The sequence below is a fragment of the Trichosurus vulpecula genome, chromosome 5 (genome assembly GCF_011100635.1).
Source record: "Trichosurus vulpecula isolate mTriVul1 chromosome 5, mTriVul1.pri, whole genome shotgun sequence".
Taxonomy (NCBI): domain Eukaryota; kingdom Metazoa; phylum Chordata; class Mammalia; order Diprotodontia; family Phalangeridae; genus Trichosurus; species Trichosurus vulpecula.
In genome coordinates this window covers 275,166,938-275,188,762 of record NC_050577.1, presented here as the reverse complement: position 1 = coordinate 275,188,762, position 21,825 = coordinate 275,166,938, and the positions used below count along the sequence as shown (strand labels likewise).

The following is a 21,825-nucleotide window of genomic DNA, read 5'->3' as shown; positions in this document are numbered from 1 at the left end:
TTGGCATGGGTTGGAAAATTGTTTCATCTTGCCCTTTTCTTGGTTCTGCCACTCCAGAACTTGTTTGGAGGAGTTATTCTAATGTTGTTTCGAGTGCAGATACACTGGGAGCTGTAGTCACAACCCTGCTCCCCAACACTGTGACCACTCCAGAAAAACATATATCCAGCTCTGACTTGCCTTCATTTGCCAGCCTCGGGCTTCTATTTGGATGCAACACCTGCTTGGTTCTCTTGCAACAAGAGCTGTTTCTCTTTTAGGTCTCTTGGATTTCATGTTGCCCATAAGTGTGCATGTATTTCATGTACCGATGGTGAGTGGAATCATCTTCACAAAAGATTTAGACAAAATTGTGTGTGTGTGTGTGTGTGTGTGTGTGTGTGTTCCTCACCCCTGACTTAAGCTTTTGATCTGCTGTTTGTGACAGGCGCATTTATACTTCCTTAGGCCCTTAGGTGCGCCTTTCTCTGGAGGCTTACCATATCGGTGCTGGACTTAGCTTAGTCCTACTACAACTCAGTATTCCTGAGCTCAAGCAATTCACCAACCTCAGCTTCCTCACCTTTCAGGGATTGTAAATGTGTGACACTACAACCAACAGAATGTTTTTAAAAGGATCAAATAAAATAATAGCGTTATAAAGGAAACCAATTACATCGAAATACAATTATCCAAATGTTATTTGTTTGTTTTTAAATTTCATGGCCCTAGATTAAGAACTCTTAATGTAGGGAGTAAGTGGCAGAACCAGGATGTGAATACAGGTCCTCCGACTCCAAATCTGGGTCTTTCTACTATATTACCCTCTCTTCCCTTGTATTGTTTTTCCAACTGCCATGGGTTTCTCCATTGAATTATCCTATAAAGACTGGCCATTCCCAATTAACAACTTCAAGCTACACCCCAGTTTCAACAATTCAGGTAGCAGCTGCTGTGGGGGTGAAAGACCAACACAAGTCCAACAAGAATGCTGCCAGCCCAGGTTCTTTTGATACGCTTTACTAAGGAAACATTAAGGGGTTAACAATCTCATTTCAATCCAACATATAAATATCATTCACTTAGTTCAGGGGAAAAAGCCTCAACTTCAGAGCAAATACAAACAAATTAGAAACACACAATAAAAACAGACCAAATACAATTCCTAGTTACCAAGAAGGCATATCCAGGTTCACAAGTTGGAGGGCTCTTAACTACAGGTGCCCAGAGTCTCCACATTAGTACTCCTCCACGAGTGAGAGCCCCAGCAAATAGCTCTGTTCTCTCTTTTTATGCACTCTTTAGCCATCATCAAACATCATCTGGGCGACCAGAACTTAGACTCCTACTACTGGCTCTGGTCTTAGCCACTCCCCTTAGGACCCTGAGGGCTTCACGCCCACATAGGCTTAGCACCTAGTAGATAGGGGTTGGGGCCTGGGGCTTTGCACCTAGTAAGGCTCAATCAAAGACACTTAATTTATCATTCTAAAACAGTAAAAAAGTCCCAGCTTAATTGATATTACACTCCCCAATTTTATCCCAGTTCCCCAGGGCTTGTTGTTAAGATCTCTTCCTCCTTACCCTTGAAGGCAGCCATTCCAATATATCATCTGTTCAGCATCTGTCCTTCTAAGGTAACCAGTCATCCTAAATACTAATGTGCTAATGAGCAGACTGACAAGATTCCTAGAGTCTTCAGGTCTTTATCCATCAACCCATAACTTAAAAGCCGTAAGAGCCCCGAGCAAGAAATACTACCCCATGCCCCTCCATTCTGGTTATTCTCTCTCACACAATAGAAAACTCCTGTCACTTTGGAATTTGTTGTTGTCACAGTGGTGATATTCCATTAGAATTCCATTAGCTCTTTAAATGTACTATTTTTGCAGCTTTTTTTAAATCCCCACAGCTTAGCAACTTGCCTGGAAAGTAGAAAGCTTGTGGATTGGCTGATGTTCCTATATCATAGGATCATAGATTTAGAGATGAAATGGACACCAGAGGCTATCTAGTCTAACCCCACCTCAGAGAGGTTAAGTGCTTTGCCCAAGATCATGGATAATAAGCATTGGCGGTGGAAAAAAAGCAGGAGGAGGACAAGTAAAGGCAGAGGAAGAGGAAGAGGAAGAGGAAGAAGAAGAAGAAGAGGAAGAGGAAGAGGAAGAGGAAGAGGAAGAACAACAGCAACCATAACAATGACAACCATAACAACAACCACCTCTAAAATAATGAAGTTAGACTAAATGATCCCCAAGGTCTTCCAGCTCTAAATCCTATGATAATTCACATTCCATATAATTTAAGGTTTACAAAATACTTTCCTCACAACAACCCAGTGTGTCTCCATTTTAGAGATGAGGAAACTGAGGCTCAAAGAACTTAAGTGCCTTCTGCTGGGTCACAGAGCTATCCTGTACGATCTATTGAACCCAGGACTTCTAACTCTAAGACTGATGCTCATTTGAAAAACAGATGTTAGGACTTTCATGGCACTCTCATCCCCTCTTACAAACAAAATCCAGTCTTTGTATAAATGCAGTGAAAAGCGCTACTGCCTCTGGAGTCAGAGGACCTACCTCTGCTGCTCCTATTTATGTGACTTTAGGCAAGTCACTTGCCTTTCCAGGGGCTTCAGTTTCTTCTGTGAAATAAAGGAGTTGGACTAAGTGGTCTCTGGGGTCCACGAACTCTTAAAACTATTTTGATAACTGTATTAATTTTAAAAAATTATTCTGAGGTGTCCACAGGTGGCCTACCAAAGGAGTTTAAGACTCAGAAAAGATTAAGAACCCTTGGTCTAGATCTATGATCCTATGTCCTATGTGGTTTTGGATCTATCTGTCTTGAACAAGTAAGATATTTGACATTAATGGACCTTAGTTTCCTCATCTGTAAAATTAATGGATTGGGCTAGATGGTAGGCAAAAGCCTTTCTGGTCTGAATACTCCCCTCAGAGTCTCATTTTAAAGAGAAAAGTAATTACCAAGCTGAGTTATAATTAGCAATTCCAACAGCTAGAGCAAATTCGTTTATGGGGAAGGATGTCTAAGGTATGACTACTCCTGTGTACAGATGAGGTACATTGGACACAAGAGCTAATGGGAATTGAGGAGGCTAAGGAATTGAGAGGTCAGGGGAGAAGGAAGAGTGGCCTAGAAGTCCACGGATGGCAACAATAAAAAACTGGACCAGATGGAATGAATACTGAAGGAGGAGAAATGGATACTTAGTGATGGTGGTAGAAGAATAATCTGAAAGTAGCAGGGAGATTGGGTACTATATCAACTTCTACTCCTGGTGCTGTGTATCAGGGTGTTAAGAAAAGGAGATGATCATAGGTTTAGCACTATAAAGGCCCTCAGAAACTATCTAGTCCAACCCCCTCTTTTTTTTAAAGATAAGGATGTTGAGTGATTGGCCCAAGGTCACATAGGTAGTAACTATCAGAGACAGGCTTTAACTCCAGGTTTCTGACTCCTGCCTCCCACCTGGCCTTGAAAATAGTGCCGAGAAATGTGGGGAAAACTAGGTTTCAGTGAGCATGAGAAGATGGGAAGAATATGAGCAGAATAGATTATGATGAAGGGGAATTTCATCAGGCAGAGTGGGAGGGCAAAGACTGATCTTTGCATTGAGAAGTGGCAGATGGCAGCTAGCACACACCACATTAGCTTTTGATCCCCTCAGTTATCTCAGGGCAAGGTGGATTTCAAGGCTTGGCATCCTATAAGGTGCATACTGCCCCAGTGGGCAGAGTAGACCAAGAAAGGATCATAAAGACCATAATTCTCAAAGTGGTAGCCCTGGCAAGCCAAGTGTAACACCAATGTTATTAGCAGCTGCTGTGGGGGTGTAAGACCAACAACACCAGCACACAGGAGGGCTGCTAGCACAGGCTCTTTGATCTGCTTTTCTGAAGGAAAGCAACTTAAAGGGGTTTACAATCTCACTTTAATTAAGGATACATATATCATTCACTTAGTTCAGGGGAAAAAATCAGCACCCTGAACTTCAACACACATAATTGCCATTACAAGCAGGAATTACAAGCAGAAATTAGCACAAATCAACAGATAGGCTTCCAACTGTCAGACCAAAAGCAATACACACAGTCATCAGAGAGAGAAGCACCAACATCTGAGTTTTTCAAAGCTGGGGGGCTCCTTAACAGCTACCCAGGGTCTCATCTGGTTATATCACATGAACACTCTTCCCATGAGTGATCCACAAAGCAAAATTCTAACTTCAGAGTATATATACACTTCTTCAGGGTCAGAGGGCATCACAACCTTCCAGCTCTAACTGTTCTGCTCCACCCCCTCCTGTTCCACTCATTCAGAAAGCTCCTCCCACCACAGACCTCATGCAACCCAAGTTTCCATGTGACTTAAGCAGGGCATATGGGCCCATCAATGGGTGGGAAAGATCTTCAAATCAAACAAAAACACAATAACAATACACCAAGTGAGGGAGCAGACTGGTCAGTTGGCCCAAACGCCCCCCCATGCCAGTTGTGGCTCTGCTTCCACGTTTCATTTGAAACACAATGCCATCAAGAGCTTTGGCAACTCAACCTTCCAAAAGCTAGGAGATCCTAGGCCACTCAGGAGTGAGTTGAACAATTCTTAGATGATTATCTCCTTTAATTTAATCTCTTTCAGATTCAAAGAATTTTGCCAATATGTTCATATCCCCTCAGCCTAGGAAGAAGAGAAGGCTCAGTCCAGGTGTGTTCTGGAGCTAGCTCAAAAGGAACCAACATTTAAACTTTCAGTGTGAGTATTTGCACCTTGGAAATCACCAAAAGCTATAAATCAGTTCTTGTTTTATTTTGTTGATTGTATAGTCTTAAGAAAGTTATGGAAAAAATGTCAATAATGCAAATTAAACTTAAAAGTCTGTCCTGTATACATTTTTTTTTTTTCCAGAGAGCTGGTTGTTAAATAATTACCAATATACCCTTGGTTCAGTCCCACAATCCAACAAGACTGTTCTTTGAATGTGTTCATACCCTTAATATTTCTCATTGTATACTTTCAACAGCTTATGGAGAGCCTACCTGGCCATAAAAGTTTATCATCTTTGTTGTGCAGATAATGCGTCTCTGTTCCACAATCCTTTGCTTCGTTGTCCATGCCTCCATCACTTTTTTCTGATAGGCATCAATTCTACTCAAAAACAGGTAAAGGATCTGGGTTTCATAGCCCTTTCCAGAATTCCTGATAGCTTTTATTCGATTGGTTATGTTTTGCCTTAAAAGAAAAAACAGAAATTTGACTTATATATGATGAACTTGCATATCTTTGACTCTGTAAATTGAGACCAATCACATGTATTTCTAGGGCATTTTCACATCTATCATCACATCTGACTGTCACAAGAACCCTAAAGATTATTCTTCCTATTTCATGGATGAAGAAACTAAAACTCCAAACAAGATTTTTCAGCACCCTTAGGTTGGTTCTCAAAAGTCTTATCAGTCTCTAAAACTGTCACTAGCCTTTCATTCATCTTATTAAAATCATAATGGTATAGCAAAGTTTTTGTAATTTTAACCAAACTATAATTTTTGTTCATCTAGCACTGATCTAGTTCATTTAGAGTACTGATCCAGTACTAGTTGGTACATCTCAATATTTAAGAAGGTTATTATGGAGTTAAAGTGTTCTTACCCTCAAAAAGTTTGTCTTCCAATGCTATCATATGATATGTTGGTAAGCAAAATGGCCTTTGTTTTCTTTGAGTAATTCAGTGTATTTCACTGAGCCTTACTAGGTGCTAAGCCCCAGGCCCAAACCCCTATTAGGTGTGGAACCTTAGTGGGTGTGGATTGGCAACTAAGGTGGGGCCCAAGGTGGGGCTAACTTCAGGGACGGCCTAGTTTACATGTCTGGGAGAGCAGAGGCTTTTAGACCACGTGGGTTTAAGTCCCCCTCTCTGTGACGATTCTAGGTCACGTGGGTGAGTCGCATGTGTGACTCACCCCTGATGCTGAAAAAGATATAAAAACCAGGGGTTGGCTGTCTGTTCTTTGGAGCTCCTCCTTACAGCAGTGGTGGCGTGTGACTCTGGGCCAGCCCTTGTTCCGAGGTCCCGCACTGAACCTAGATGTTGGTAACTATGAATCTGTGTTGGGTCTGTCTGTTGATTTTGTACTTTGTTTGTAATTTGCTCTGAAGTTCAGGGTGCTGGCTTTTTTCCCTGAACTAAGTGAATGATATTTGTGTGCTGAATTAAAGTAAGCTTGTCAGCCCCTTCACCTTGCTTTCCTTATCAAGGCAGATCAAAAGAACCTGTGCTGTTGGCAGCTTTCTGGGTGCTAGCTGTGGGTGGATCTTACACCCCCACAGAAGCTGCTAGCTGGATTGTGGAAACATATGACTGCATCTAATAACCGACAAGCACGAGTAGTGAAAAAGTACAATCAGTTTATTTCAATTCTTTTAGAATGGTACTTGAAAGTCAAAATTGAAACAGAAGAAATAGAACGCTTCATAGCAAGTAAAGACCTCCATTTAACAAATATTTTAATAATAACAGCTAACATTTATATGGTACTTATTTTGTATTAAACTCTTAACAATTATTATCTCATTTGGTGTTTACAACATCCCTGGGAGGTAGATGCTATATCGGCATGACCTACTGGACCACAGAATGAATGGGGATCCTTTGCATTCTGGTATCACAAGGAGAGGCTACATTGGAACAAATTAGACATACCAATACCCACCTTGTTGGAAACACTTCAGTGTGGATGGTTGACCCACTAAAATGGATAAACCATGAATGTGCAGCAAATGAAGTGAAGATATGAATGCTTTTATTAGATACCAGTTTTACATCATAACAGAAAGGGAACAGATCTTAACAGTTATAACCCAGGACTTTATACTGCTTTTGTTCAATAATATTCTCAGCCTAAAGTTACAATAACTTATTGTAGATCAATGCTAGGTAATCATATGGAATTACTTCATTCTTAACCCCAGTTAGTTGAGATTTGAGCAGAAGTTGAGAAATTACTTAAACCTGAAGGAGGAAATTGTGAAGAACTTGAAGGTATTAAAAATCTATACTTAGCAGAAAGGTCAGAATGGTGACACCTGGAATGATTTTGAAAAAGAGATAAGTACACTTAGAATGAAATTGTGCACAGCTCTTTTTGAGTTTGATGGCATGAATCAAACTAATAGACCAACTATATTGAAACGAAGGAATTTTAAATCATTGATTTCTGCTTTAACAATCATGAATGAATGCCTTTTCCCGCAATATTTGACAGAGTATAAAACACATTTCAGCATATCCACACAACACTATACACTGTAGCTACTGCCACTATAAAGATAATAGGAGGAAGGTGGAGCTACCTAACAATATTTCTAAGGATAGACATCAGATACCATCATGGCAGAAGTGGCCTGAGAAAACTGTTGAAGACCTGTTGAAAGACATTCCATTCCATTAGATGGTGTGCCCAGTAGAAAACTCTAACATCATATCTCCCAAATAAAGATAATAAAAAAGAGACTTGCAGAAATAAATCCAGAAAACCAAAGTATATCACAAGTTCTTAACATCTTTAATTAATGATTAAAAGTAAAAACTGAAAGGTTAAAGCATTACAAGGAATGAAAACAGTACAAAACATGATAAATAGCAAACAAAAGCTATATTGTAGAGTCTTGAGAAGCAAAGAAATTATAAGAGAAGAAAAAAGGAAGACGTAGAAAATTTCTGTTTGTTCATATGGCAGAAGTACATGTCAGGCCCTTTGCTAGGTGCTAGAGACACAAAGACAAAAGTAAAACAGTACCTGCCCTCAAAGAGCTTGTGTTGTATAAGGGGGAGACAACATAGGCATATATCAATATATATAAAATAAATGCAAGATGGTTTAAAGAGGACACCAGCAGTTGGGGGCATGAGGAAAGGTTTCATATAGAAAGTAACATAAAGAGAGGGAGGTAAGAGGGAGAGAATCTGAATCTAAAAATAAAATAAAATCTAATTTTTTAAAAAGGGAAAAAGATAATGTAAGGGATTCTATGAGGTATGGGTGAGGAGGGAAAGCATTCCAGGGGTGGGGACCAGCCAGTGCAAAGGAAGGGAGACAGGAGTTGGAATACTATATTTGAGGAGCAGCAAGAAGACCAGTTTGACTAGATTTCAGATTGTAGGAAGGATAGCAATGCACAATGAGGACATTAATGAGGGCATAATAGGGGCAGCTAGATGGCTCAATGGATAGAGCATCAGGCCTGGAGTCAGGAAGGCCTGAGTTCAAATGTGGCCTCAGACATTTACTAGCTGTGTAATCCTGGGTAGGACACTTAACCCTCTTTGCCTCAGTTTCCTCATCTATAAAATGAGCTGGAGAAGGAAATGGCAAACTATGCCAGTCTCTTTGGTTTTTTTTGTTTGTTTGTTTTTTATGCCAGTCTCTTTGTAAAGAAAACCCCAAACAGGGTCATGAAGAGTCAGACATAACTGAAACAAGTGAACAACAACGAAAGTAATGGATAGTGAAACTGGATAGATAGAGTGGAGCTAGATTGCAAAGGGCTTTAATGATGGTTTAAGAAAGGTGGTAGTTGTGTGGGTAATAAGCAGGGAATAGGTTGTGAGAACCCATCCTGGGGTAGAAATAGCAGTATTTGACAACTGATAAATGAATAGGATTAGGAAGAAGGTCGCCAACCTGGTTGCAACTTGAGGAAGCTGGTACCCTTAAAGGGAAATAGGGAAGTTTGGAAGAGTGGAAGGTTTCTGGGGAAAGACAATGAGCTCTCTTTTGGATACACTGAGTTTAATATTTCTATGGAGGCTCCAGTTTGAAATGTTCAATAGGCTGTGGATGATACTAGAATGGAGTTTAGCAAAGTGACCAGTGCTACATATATAGGTGAGGATGAGGGTGGAAGTGAATGAGCATTTATATAATGGCCTACTATGTGCCAAGGGCTTTATAAATATTATCTCGTTTAATCCTCACAATCACTCTGTCAGAGGCACTGCTATTATTCCTATTTTACAGTTGAAAAACTGAGGCAAACAACAGGTTAAATAACTCGGTCAGGATAATGCTCTTAGTAAGTGTTTGGGGCTGGATTTGAACTTAGGTCTTCTTGATTGCAGGCCCAGTGCTTTATCGACTGTACCACCTAGCTACAAAGAAAGAAAGAGAGGAAGGGAAGGAGGGAGAGAAGGAAGAAAGGAAGGAAGAAAAAAAAGAAGAAAGAAAAATAAAGATCAGTCTGATAGAGAAGAAAGGAAGGGATAGGATATCAGAGGCACATACAGAGGAGTTTGGTGGCTTTGGAGAGGAAAAGGACCAGGTCATTATCAGTTTAGAGCAAAGGAAAAGAGAATGGGGCATGATGTCACAAGATTTTGAGATGAAGAAAAAAGCAGAAAAGGATATTCTGGTGAATGACCTCTATTTTGTCAGTCAATCAACATTTATTAAGTGCCTACTATATGCCAGACACTGTGCTAACTTCTGGGGATACAATGAAAGGTAAAAGAGAGTCCTTGACCTTGAAAAGCTCAAAATCGAAGAGACAATATGCAAATGCCTATGCATGAACAATATACAGGATAAATAGGAAATAATCAACACAGGGAAGGCATTAGAATTAAGAGGGATTAGGACAGGCTTCCTGGGGAAGGTGAAGTTTTAGCTGAGACTTGAAAGAAGCCCAGGAAATCAGGAGGCAGAGATGAGGAGAGAGCATTCCACGCATGGGGTTGAGCCAATGATAATGTCCAATTGTGAGATGGAGTCATTGGGAACAGCAAAGGAGGTCAGTGTCACTCGATTGAAGAGTATGTGTGTGTGTTGGGGAGGGGGGAGGTGAAGCAGGTTTTGAAGGGTTTTGAATGCTAAACATGTATTTCATCCTGTAGGTCATAGGGAACCACTGGAGTTTATTGAATAGCCTTGTGCATAAGGAAGATAATTTTGACAGCTCAGTGAAGAATGGACTGGAGTGGGGAAAAATTTGTGACAGGGAGAACAACCAGCAGTCTATTATAACAGTCCAGGCATGAGGTAATGAGAGCCTGCACCAGGGTGGTGGTAACATCAGAGGAGAGAAGGGTACATATGTGAGAGAGATTACTAAGGTAAAACCAACAGGTCTTGCAACAGATTGAACATGGCATGGGGTAAGAGAAAGTGAGAAATAAAAGATGACACCTAAGTCGCAAGCCTAGGGGCCTGGGAGGGTGGCAGTGTCCTCAACAGTCATAAACAAGTTAGAAAGAGTGAAGTGTTTGTTGGGGAAATATAATGAGTTTGGTTTTGGACATGTTGAGTGAACTGGGGCATCCAGTCCAAGATGTCCAGTATGAAGTTAGTGACGTTGGTCTGAAGGTCAGAAGAGCGGATGAAAATCTGGCAAAGGAGATAGAGAAAGAAAGAATGGTCAGGTTGGTAGGAGGAGAACCTAGAGAGAGCAGTGTCATGAAAACCTAAAGAGAAGAGAGGAAGAAGAAGGGTGTGTTCTAAGTTCAACAGTGTCAAAGGTTGTGGAGAGATCAAGAAGGATGAGGACTGAGAAAAGCCCATTATATTTGACAAATAAGAGGTTGTTTGTAACTTTGGAGAGAGAAGTCTTGGTTGAATGAAGTCAGGTGCCAGACTGCAAAGAGTTAAGAGAATGAGAGGTAAGGAAGTGGAGGGATTTCTCAAAGAGTTTAGCCACAAAAAGCAAGAGAGATATGGATCAATAGTTAGTGGGGATGGTAGTAAAGTATGAGTTCAGGTCCTCAGCAGAGAGGGTGGGAGGGAAAAGGAGGTATGAAAGAAAGAAACTCAACACAATAAAAGCACAAATTTACTCAGACACTCATCAATTCAATCATCAATCATGATTCTTCCTTCCTTCCTTTCTTCTTTTCCTCCCTCCTTCTTTCCAAAACTCCCAGGCTTGACTCAAGTTTGCCTCATAGCTCAAAAATCACAACACTCCATATTTCTTTCAGGGCCAGGAGAGGGATTGTTTGTCCTTTTGAATTACAAAATCTAGAATTCCAGCCATGTCTCAAACTCCTATTATTTTAGTAATGCGTTTGCCATAATAACACATTTGAGCCAAAAATTATGGATCTTACCTGGAACTACAGTTTTCCAGTTTTTAGAGCACTTTTTTCCCTCTTCTTTTTCTTTGTATCCCCAGCATTTAGCACTGATGTAGTGGGAACTTAAAATGCTTATTGACTTGACTTAGAAAGGAGCCATTGGATAAAATAAGATTGAAAATTATGGAGAGAGGATGATAGAAATTCTGGGAGGAGAGAAGGGGAATGGGAGCAAGGGTAGAAATGATCTCATCATACTCCTACTTTCCACCCCATTCCCCCTGTCTCTGATAGGAGAATTTTTACCTTATCTTGCTGGGACCCAGGACTCTACTACCCTTCCTGACCTTCTGACTATTTCCACCCCACTGCAAATCTCCATTCCACTCTTGGATCCCCTGCTTCTGATAAGAGCCATTTCATCTTGTATTGAAATGACTTTAGCAATAATCTCATTATAGTCACTCATAGGCACCTTCCCTCTCCCCACACCCCTTCGAACATCTCTTTATGTGTTGTCTTCTCCCATTAGAATATAAGCTTGAGTACAAGGACTCACTTGCTTTTAATTGTGTGAATCCTTCAGTGCTAAGGCACAGTGTCTGGTACAAGTAAGCCGTTAATAAATTCTCTATCTATTTATCTAAATGAAGAAGCGGAGGAGCTAGAGTTGGCATGGAGAAGAACTATCTCTACTTCTGAGATCTAAGCAAAGGAAGATAGAGTAGGAGAAAATGTTGAGATGATTTGAAGTGTGAAATTGGAGAGGAGTTCACAAAAGATCCCTCAGTGAAGTATGAAGCAAGGTCTTCTGCTAAGAGGGAAGGGGAGGCATGGCATGGGTGGCTTCAGGAATTAAGAGGAGGTTTGGATGAGATTGCAAAGTGAGTTTGAGAACCAATTAGGGAAGAATTGAAATAAAATCACATAAATTTGTCATGGTATCAGCATGTTTTTGTGACTTTCTCCCAACATCTTTCAGCAGTGTGGTAGGAAAAGTAGAGAAGGTAAGATGGGAGTAACAGGACTGGGATTTGAAAAGCAATGGGTATCAATGGAACAATAGGGCAAAGATTCAAGGATTGATAAACTTGAACTGAATAAAGGATCAACATTTTGAAGGGAGCAAAAAGAGGACAGATCAGAGAGGACAACCTGGAAAGACAAGAAAGGGTGGAGTGACAAGAGGTTATGGGGAGGTCAAGAGGAGTTATCTTTCCCACCCATTAATAGACCATGTGACAGGAAGCCTCTGTCATATGTGGTGGGAGGAGCTTTCTGGGAGGAACAGGAAATTGTGTCACAGGAAATGCTGAGAGAGCAGTTACAACAGTTAGAACTGAGGGAAAGAGCAGGTTGTGCTGTGTGAGTGTGATTGTGGGAAGGCCCCAGCAGGGGGGAGGATGGTTTTGGGATGGTGAGGTTCCATGCTGTGGCATTGTGTTTTAAGTTCCTTGCTGTTATGATAAAGTGAGCCTACTAGTTGTGGGAGTTGGTTGCTTGGTTATGGGATTTGGTTATCTGGTGTCTGAATAAATGTTTTACTTCTTCTACCTTCTAAATCAGGGCTGTCCAAAATACAGCCCACAGGCCGCATGCAGCCCACAGTGTGATTTTATGAAGTCTGCCTGTGGGTTTTAATTTTCATAAGTGAAAAAAATAAAATAATAATTTACATGGAATGTATATTAGATTTTAATTCCATCACTAATAAATAATGTCTTTGATATTAATTTTCTTTGGTGTTTTTAAGCAGTATTACGGACAGAACATATTGCACGGAATTTTCAATCAATCTGTGGAATGCGTTCCATCGGTATGATGCAGACTAGTCAGTATGCACCTACCTTTATACTGTTGTTTTGTGTTTGCTTTCACGCTTCGCATCTTCATCTGTCATATTGATAACACGCATTCCCCCACTTCCTATTAGTGTACTGTATTTTTTATTCTGGGTGCAGCCTTCAAATAATTATTTTATTTTAATGTGGCCCTAAGATAACCTAAGGTTGGACAGCCCTGTTCTAGATGGAGAGTCTCTCATATTTTGCCATACAGAACTACATAGGCATATTCACGATTATTGTCAATGTTGTGTTTATTGCCTTGCTGATACATTTGGCGTCATGAACAGGAGTGCAAAGTATGAGATCTCTATTTGGAGATAGAAGGGCTTTAGAGGAAGAAATGGTTATCCCAGGATGGCAGGAGGTACCTTATTCCTCCCTAGCAAGGGAATGGGCTAAAGGCACAGGACTGTGTGAGGACTGGAAACAGAAGCTACAGGGGGAAGAACTCAGAAATCTGGAAAGATGTTTGCAAGAAATTACAGTTAAGCCAGGGAGAGAATTGCCAACAGAAATCTCTAGACAAGGCTGGATTTTACTCACAGCTTATGGTATTATATATGAAAGCAGGGACAGACTATTACAAGAGAGAACTGAGATGATTAGAGAAACATCTAGCTCAAATGAGAATATTTCTTACATACCACAGCAAGATGGGTAATCTCAGGTGGCAGAACAACAGATTACTGTTCAGGAATCTACTGATTTTTATGTTAATTTGGCTAGAAGACAGAGGGAGCCAAGGAGGTCAAGAGCGCATTTCAGTTCTGCCCAGGTCAAGTCTAGCAGCCAGTCTGGTTGCCATGGTAACAGGGGCAGAGCGTCTAGAGAGCATGCTAGAATACAGAAGCGGAGGCACAAAAAGTGTTACTTTGTGGTATGATGCTATGGAGCCAGAGAATGATAGAGTATCAGACCAGGCTCCTCAAACAGCAGTGCACCGCATACAACGAAGGAGGCAAGAAACTCAAGATAATAATACAGTGTTCAGAGAGATGTTGGAGGATTTTACACAGCAGGAAAGCACAGATATCTTGAGTAGGTTCACCCAGAGAATGGGAGAATCAGTACCCTTGGATGGTGAGAATCAGTGATGAAGGGGCCACAGGAGTATCTGTAGATACTGTGGATTGTATGAGATTCATAACTATTAGAATCCTTTTGTACAACAAGTTTTTAGGGATTATCATTTGCAAGGAGTAACCAAACAACCAATCTGTTAACTTTAGCTGCAACAGGTTTTAACAGAGAATATGCTGCTGATTCTACGTGGCCTATTGCAGATAAACCTTGGTATTCACTTAGGGACTGTATGAGAAAGTTAAAGGAGGAGGTAATGAAGACTGCTATTATGATGGGAAACACAGATGCATATTAATGATGCTCCCTTGGCAGTCTCTCACTGAAATTTGATCTTTAAAATGGCTTCCCCCTGCTTATAAACACCTAATTCTGACTCTGCTAATTGCGGAAGTATGAAACTCTCTTTCAGAGGTGCTGAATAAGATTTCACAGTTGAGTGACTTAGGAGACTAGGGAAAAGATAAATTTTCTCGAGAGAGAAGAGTGAATAGCCAGAGGATTCAACGTCAGAATAGAGAGACAAGAAAAGAAATGTTTACCACTCTATTGAGAGCAGGGGTAGATTTTAGAAGAATAGGTGGTATTCCAACGAATGATCTATACAAAATGTACCAAGATAAGGGGTTTAATAGCAGAGGGAATAGAGAAGTAAGAACTGCCTCTACAAATCCTACAGATGTATTTTATCATGAATGAGGTTATGATTGTTTCCTTGTTTCTTTTTGGCTTTTGTCTGTTAAATCTGTTTGTGAGATTTTTTTCCTGCAGACTTAGTACCATCCACCTGCAGATTGCTTAAGCCAGATGTCACCCTCTGATGTGTTTGGATGTCACCTCTGGACCTGTCCACGACTGTGATGTGTCATCCCTGGACCTGGCATCAACTGAGTTCCTGATACCAGCTTCCTAAAGAACTGACCTCTTGAATGGGACTCTTGACTTCTTGGGGCAGGGACAACTTTGTGTCCAATTTCAGCAGGAAGAAGCTATGGAAGACAAGACCTTTGCCCCTTACCCCAATATTTTTGGCCCCTTTCATTCAAGGGGGGAATTATGACATTGTTTTATATGCTTATCTTCTGTTATCCCTGTTATATTGTTGTGTAAAGTTCTGTTGACACCAGTTATCCCAAAACTCCCATTGTCCTATGTAATGGATAAGAAAGATCTTGGGGCTGAATATAATAGCAATTTAGATTTGAAGATCTTTCTCACCCATTAATAGGCCATATGACCTACTTAGGTCACAGGAAGCTTAAGTCACATGTGGTGGGAGGAGCTTGCTGAGAAGAAAAGGAAACTGTGTCACAGGAAATGCTGAGAGAGCACTTACAACAATTAGAACTGAGGGAGAGAGCAGGTGTGCTGTGCTGTGTGAGTGTGATTTTGGGAAGGCCCCAGCAGGGGGAAGGATGGTTTTGGGATGGTGAGGTTCCATGCTGTGGTATTGTGTTTTAAGTTCCTTGCTGTTATGATAAAGTGGGCCTACTGGTTGTGAGAGTTAGTTGCTTGGTTATGGGCTCTGGTTATCTGGTGTCTGAATAAATGTTTTACTTCTTCTACCTTCTATATGGAGAGTCTCTCACATTTTGTAATACAGAACTACATAGGCATATTCACGATTACTGTCAATGTTGTGGGTTTTTTCCTCTTTTTTTTGAGGGGGAAGGCAGGGCAATTGGGGTTAAGTGACTTGCCCAAGGTCACACAGCTAGTACGTGTCAAGTGTCTGAGGCTGGATTTGAACTCAGGTCCTCCTGACTCCAGGGCCAGTGCTCTACTCACTGCACCACCTAGCTGCCCCTAGTGTTGTGTTTATTGCCTTGTAAACACTTGTGGGTAATGATGTGATCAAGGATATGAACATTCCTGTGTATGGCTAGGGTGGAACATAGGTGCAGATTGTGGGAGTTGAGGAAGTTGATGAATTAGAAGCAAGGGTATTTTATAGGGACAACAACGTAAGTATAAACTTGAAGCTTAAGCTGAAGAGGAAGACTGAATCAGGTATTAAATTCCTAAAAGGAAGAGGAATGATTCAGCTACTAGGATCTAGGTAGGGTGACCTGTCTGGATTGGGCAAACCTCAAAGGAGGAGAGGTTGATGACTGGTGGTAGCAAGTGTATCAATAAGATTAGTGATGTGTGTGTGTGTGTGTGTGTGTGTGTGTGTGTGACAGAGAGAGAGAGAGAGAGAGAGAGAGAGAGAGAGAGAGAGAGAGAGAGAGAATGAGAGAAGTTAGAGCAGAGATGTCAAAGTCATGGCTGAGGGCCAAATGGAGGGATGAAACTCCATAGAGCAGGCTAAACTAAATTAAAAGGTAATTGGGAAATGTTTGACAAAATAAAAATCAACATGAATAATGTTTTTCTAAATCAATACATGGTTTGCAGGGATCTTCTATTTGACAATGGCACCACTGGATTGGAATGATGTGGCTTCTAGAAGCTAGAGGAGCAAGAGTCAAGTGGTTTGAGGGAATATCCAGGTGTGGGTCTCAGGCAATATAGACATGATTTCTAGTGCCTAACTCCATAAGGTTGAGTTTTTCTTGATTTGGGGAACATAGAGAGAATGTAGTTTTAAGTTAGTGCACAGGGGTAGGTGCCACCAATTGTCAAAATTGAGTATGAGTAGGGAAAAACTAGAAGCCTTCCCAATAAGATCAGGGTGAAGCAAGGATGCCCATTATCACCACTATTATTTAGTGTTGTACTAGAAATGTTAGCTATAGCAATAAGAGAAGAAAAAGAAATTAAAGGAATTAGAATAGGCAATGAAGGAATAAAACTATCACTCTTTGCAGATGATATGATAATATACCTAGAGAATCCTAAAGAATCAACAAAAAAACTAGCTGAAATTATTAACAACTTTAGCAAAGTTCAAGGATATAAAAACCCTCACATAAATCATCAGCATTTCTATATATTACCAACAAAGTCCAGCAGCAAGAGATAAATTCCATTTAGAATAACTGTAGACAATATAAAATACTTGGGAGTTTACCTGCCAAGACACACCCAGGAACTATATGAACACAATGACAAAATACTTTTAACACAAATAAAGTCAGATTTAAACAACGGAACAAATATCAATTGTTCACGGGTAGGCTGAGCCAATACAATAAAAGTGACAATTCTACCTAAATTATTTACTTATTCAGTGCCATGCTGGTTTAATTACCAAAAATATTTTATAGAATTAGAAAAAAATCATAAACTTCATTTGGAAGAAAAAAGGTCAGGAATATTAAGGGGAATTAATGGAAAAAATGTGAAGGAAGGTGGCCTAGTCATACCAGATCTATCTGGTATTGGCCCAGACATAGAGTGGTGGATCAGTGGAACATATTAGGTACATAAGACACAGTAGTAATCTAGTGTTTGACAACCAACATCTTACACTATATACCAGGATAAGGTCAAAATTGATACATGATTTAGACATAAAGGTTAATATCAAAATCCAATTAGGAGAGCAAGAAATATTTTACTTGTCAGAAATATGGAGAAGGGAAGAATTTATGACCAAACAAGAAATAGAGAGCATTATGAGAAGTAAAATGGATAATTTTGATTATATTAAATTAGAAAGATTTTGCACAAACAAAACCAATGCAACCAAGATTAGAAGGAAAGCAAAAAGCTGGGAAATAATTTTTACAGCAAGTTTCTCTGATAAAGGCCTCATTTCTCAAATATATAGAGAACTGAGCCAAATTTATAAGAATACAAGTCATTCCCGAATTGATAAATGGTCAAAAGATATGAACAGGCAGTTTTCAGTTGAAGAAATCAAAGCTGTCTATAGTCATGTGAAAAAAATGTCCTAAATCACTATTGATTAGAGAAATGCAAAGTAAAACAACTCTAAGGTACCACCTTACACCTATCAGCTTCACTAACACGACAGAAAAGCAAAGTGATAAATGTTGGAGGGAATGTGGGAAGATTGGGACACTAATGCACTCACTGTTAGTGGAGTTGTGAACTGATCCAACCATCCTGGAGAGCAATTTGGAACCATGCCTAAAGGGCAATCAAATTGTACATACCCTTAGACCTAAGAATATCACTACTGGGTCTGCATCCCAAGAAATTTTCTAAAAAGGGTGGGGGGAAAGACGTATTTGTACAAAATATTTCTAGCAGCTCTTTTGGCGGTGGCAAAGAATTGGAAATTGAGGGGATGCCTATCAATCAGGGGATTGACTAAACAAATTGTGGTATGTGATAGAATACTACTGGACTATAAGAAATGATGAGGAGTCTGATTTCAGAAAAACTTGGAAAAACTTAGATGTACTGATACAAAGTGAAGTTAGCCAAACCAGAAGAACATTGTACCCTAAATGCAATATTGTACAATGACCAATTGTGAATGATTTAGCTATTCTCAGCAATACAATGATCCAAAACAATCCCAAAGGATTCATGACGAAAAATGCTATCCACCTCCAGAGAAAGAACTAATCAAATCTGAATGCAGAATGAAGCATACTATTTTTCACTTTTTTTTAATTTTTCTTTTGGTCTATTTCTTCTTTTACAACATGAGTAATATAGATATATGTTTTAGATGATTGAGCACATATATCTTATATCAAATTGCTTACCATCTTAAGGGATGGGGGAAGTAAAGGAGAGAGGGAGAAAATTTGGTACTCAAAATTTGTAAAAAATGGATGTTAAAAATTATCTTTACATGCAATCGGGAAAAATATTATTAAAAAAAAGATTGAGTGTGGGTTATGTCCTAGTGTTCATCTCATGGACTAGGTCCAATATTTGGGGGAAATGATAACTCTCATAAATGTTATATTTGAATTTTGCAATTCAGAAACGACAATAGTGTCCACACAGGAAATGGGGTCCCCTGGGGCAGAATATAGAGTACAAATGGATGCCAGAGGGCAAGTGGATCCCTAACATTACTGGGGAAAGAGTTAAATAGAACAACGTCAATCAAAGAGCTCTGTAGTGCTCCTACACTCTGTGGCACACATTAGGAAAAGAGTAAAGGCCTCCTTCCAGTATGGCATTGATCCATCAATCCACAGTCATTCAACCAGTACTAAATTCACCTAATTATATTATGATCTAGTCCAAGTTGTGGATCAGTATGAATAGAATCTAGGCCATACCGCTGTAGGGATCAGAGAGCAGTGGCCAATCAAGTGAAAGTGAAGTCTTTCTGGGAACTGTACCATGTGTCATACCTCAAAATCTTTTCATGGGATCAAACCATAAAGTAAATAGTATTCCAAAAGGAAAATCTTCAGATTGAAGCCTAGATATTTCTCAAAGATATCATGAGAGACTTTATGAAATGCCTTCTATGGATATTCCATGTTTATTTCATTTTTTCTCTTCTACAAGTTTAATAATTCTATTTTTAAAACAAAACCAAACAAAAACCAAAGTTATTATGGCACAAGTAGGTAAAACAATGCTGTTTCATAGAGGTCACTGCTTTCATTTCTAGGTGATCACAAACTATCTCTTCTAGATTTTGTCCAGAAGTTAACAGCAGGCAGATCTGGGAGAGTGGGACCAAAGACTCCTCTGGTTATTCAGATGAATACATTGGATAGGTATACTTGTCCTATGAAAAGATTGAGGACAACTGTGCCTGAAATTAACTGGCTGCCCAGTTAAGAATTAACAAAACAAAGCAGTGGATATGGGGACAGAGATCAAAATAGAACACATTAATCAGTCTCTTATCAAAACCAGAAATCTATGAGGTCACACACTCAGGATACTATACAGAAACACATGGCCAATTTGGAAGCTAAAGCAGGTGTGTGTGTGTGTGTGTGTGTGTGTGTGTGTAGGATTAGGGGAGGTCTAAACAAAGCTGTGTCAGGAAAACAAATGGAGGAATTTTACTTTTCAATGAAAGAAAAGTTCTGTACTTTGCATTTTAGGCACAAATCTTCTGGAGACAAATTTATTAATTAAATAGCTCTAAGTATCTTTGCTTAGAGAGAGAAAATCTACAAAAGCAGAAATCCATTCTGCCTTTGAAAATTTCTCAGATAACAAGCCAAATTATTTCCACTCACACTATGTACTACACTCCAACACTCCCAAAAGAGACAAAATTTCACAACAAGATAAAACAGTGGGTTCAGCCAACAGCTTTGATTCTTCAAACAGAATGATAGTCACCTAGCTTTTGGCACATCCTGGAAGACCATTTTGCTAATATCATTCGACCCTTCTTTAACCATTCCCTCTAAAGATTTTCCTTTCAGTCTGGTCAGAGAAACTCAAGAGACAATTATTATCTATTAATTAAACTAGTCAGAGACTTTCTCCTTCTTGTAGTTTGATCGTTACCCTCAATTCTTCATGGAAGGGTCTTTCTTACACTGATCAGGTCTTTCTCCCTTTAGAAACTTATTAATCTTTAATAAGAATACTATAAAAAATTCAATGAAGGACATTGTTTCAGAACTGGTAGTTAAAGAAAGATACTGATAAAGATTTTCATTCAAATTAGACTAAGGTCTTCAGACTAAAGTACTTTCTTAATATTATTTTATAATATGTAATAGCCTAAAGAGGAAATGGGGTTGGGGGAGAGGAAGGAAGGGAATTTAGGATGCTTCCAAATTCCTCCCTTTTGTGCATTCCACCAACCAATCTGAAGCATAATCTATATTCGTTAATTTTAGGATCTCATTTTGTACCTTCTTTTTCTGTTCTTTAGACTACATTTAAGCAGTATCAGGATACAAGGATACATTACTCTAATGGGTTCATTGTAAATATGGAGCTCTCTGTCTTTTTACCTTAACAAAGTGAACATATCAAAACAATAAGATGAAGAGAACTATTCTAGACGCTGTAACCAGCATAACAAGAGGTATAATAGGGTTGAGGGCATTGTCTTGAATATGTGTTAGATCATATTACTGGGGTACAGAAAGCTATTGTTGGGGTATAGATTGCCATACAGAATATAGAAACAAAACTGTGTTCAAACACACTTGAACCTCCAGCCCTTCAACATTCTGAATAATAGCTATAAGGCTAAATAGATTAGTGAAGCTAAAGGGGTCAAAGTGATCCAATTTAAAAATGATTGGAAATTTAATATTATTCTTTTGGTCAGTTGGCCAAGTAGATAGCCTGATCTCCTTAGCCATGGCTATTACAAAACAGATATTCTGAGCCTACACGTTGATGGTTCCAATATAGCTGTAACTCAACCAAAGTGTACTAGTCTTTCTTCAACCCCTCATATCTTACGTACTGTAACTACACCCTCATCTCTGATTCTTGTGCAAGGAGGAAGAAGAGGATGGAATAAGCATTTATGCAGCTCCTGCTATGTTTCAAGTACTGTACGCACTAAGTTCTTTTTACAAATTTATCAGCTGATCCTCACAACAACCCTAGGAGGTAGGTGCTATTATTATCCCCATTTTATAACTGAGGCAAACAGTGATTAAGTGACTTGTCCAGAGTCACATAGCTAGTAAATGTCTGAAGCTGGATTTGAACCCAGTCCTGACTCCAGGCTAAGTTCTAAGCTATCTGTGTGCTATACATACAGCAACTGGACAATTGTAAAAGTAAAAAAGTATTCACTAATTCCCCATTCCATACTAAATATCTGGTGTTATTCCAAGAGCACTTATGAATAAACTTGACTCTCTAAGGGACTTATCCTCTCTCCTATACATCTTGATGGACTTCTCAATCCCACCTCTGTCAGGCTCTTTTAATGGAGCCATAGACATAGAAGGTGCGTTTGTCATCGGTTACACTTACAATCTGAGAACCTCTACACATAAATCCATGGCC

The 21,825-nt window shown here is 39.6% G+C and overlaps 1 protein-coding gene across 1 annotated transcript in view; it reads right to left on the bottom strand.

Annotated features, from left to right (window-relative positions):
* The window catches only part of FAM186A (family with sequence similarity 186 member A), a 130,159-nt gene that overhangs the window by 8,464 nt on the left and 99,870 nt on the right, over positions 1–21,825 (bottom strand). Inside the window, 1 exon segment of the mRNA XM_036760784.1 lies at positions 5,043–5,235. Within this exon segment, the coding sequence (XP_036616679.1) occupies positions 5,043–5,235 (193 nt within the window).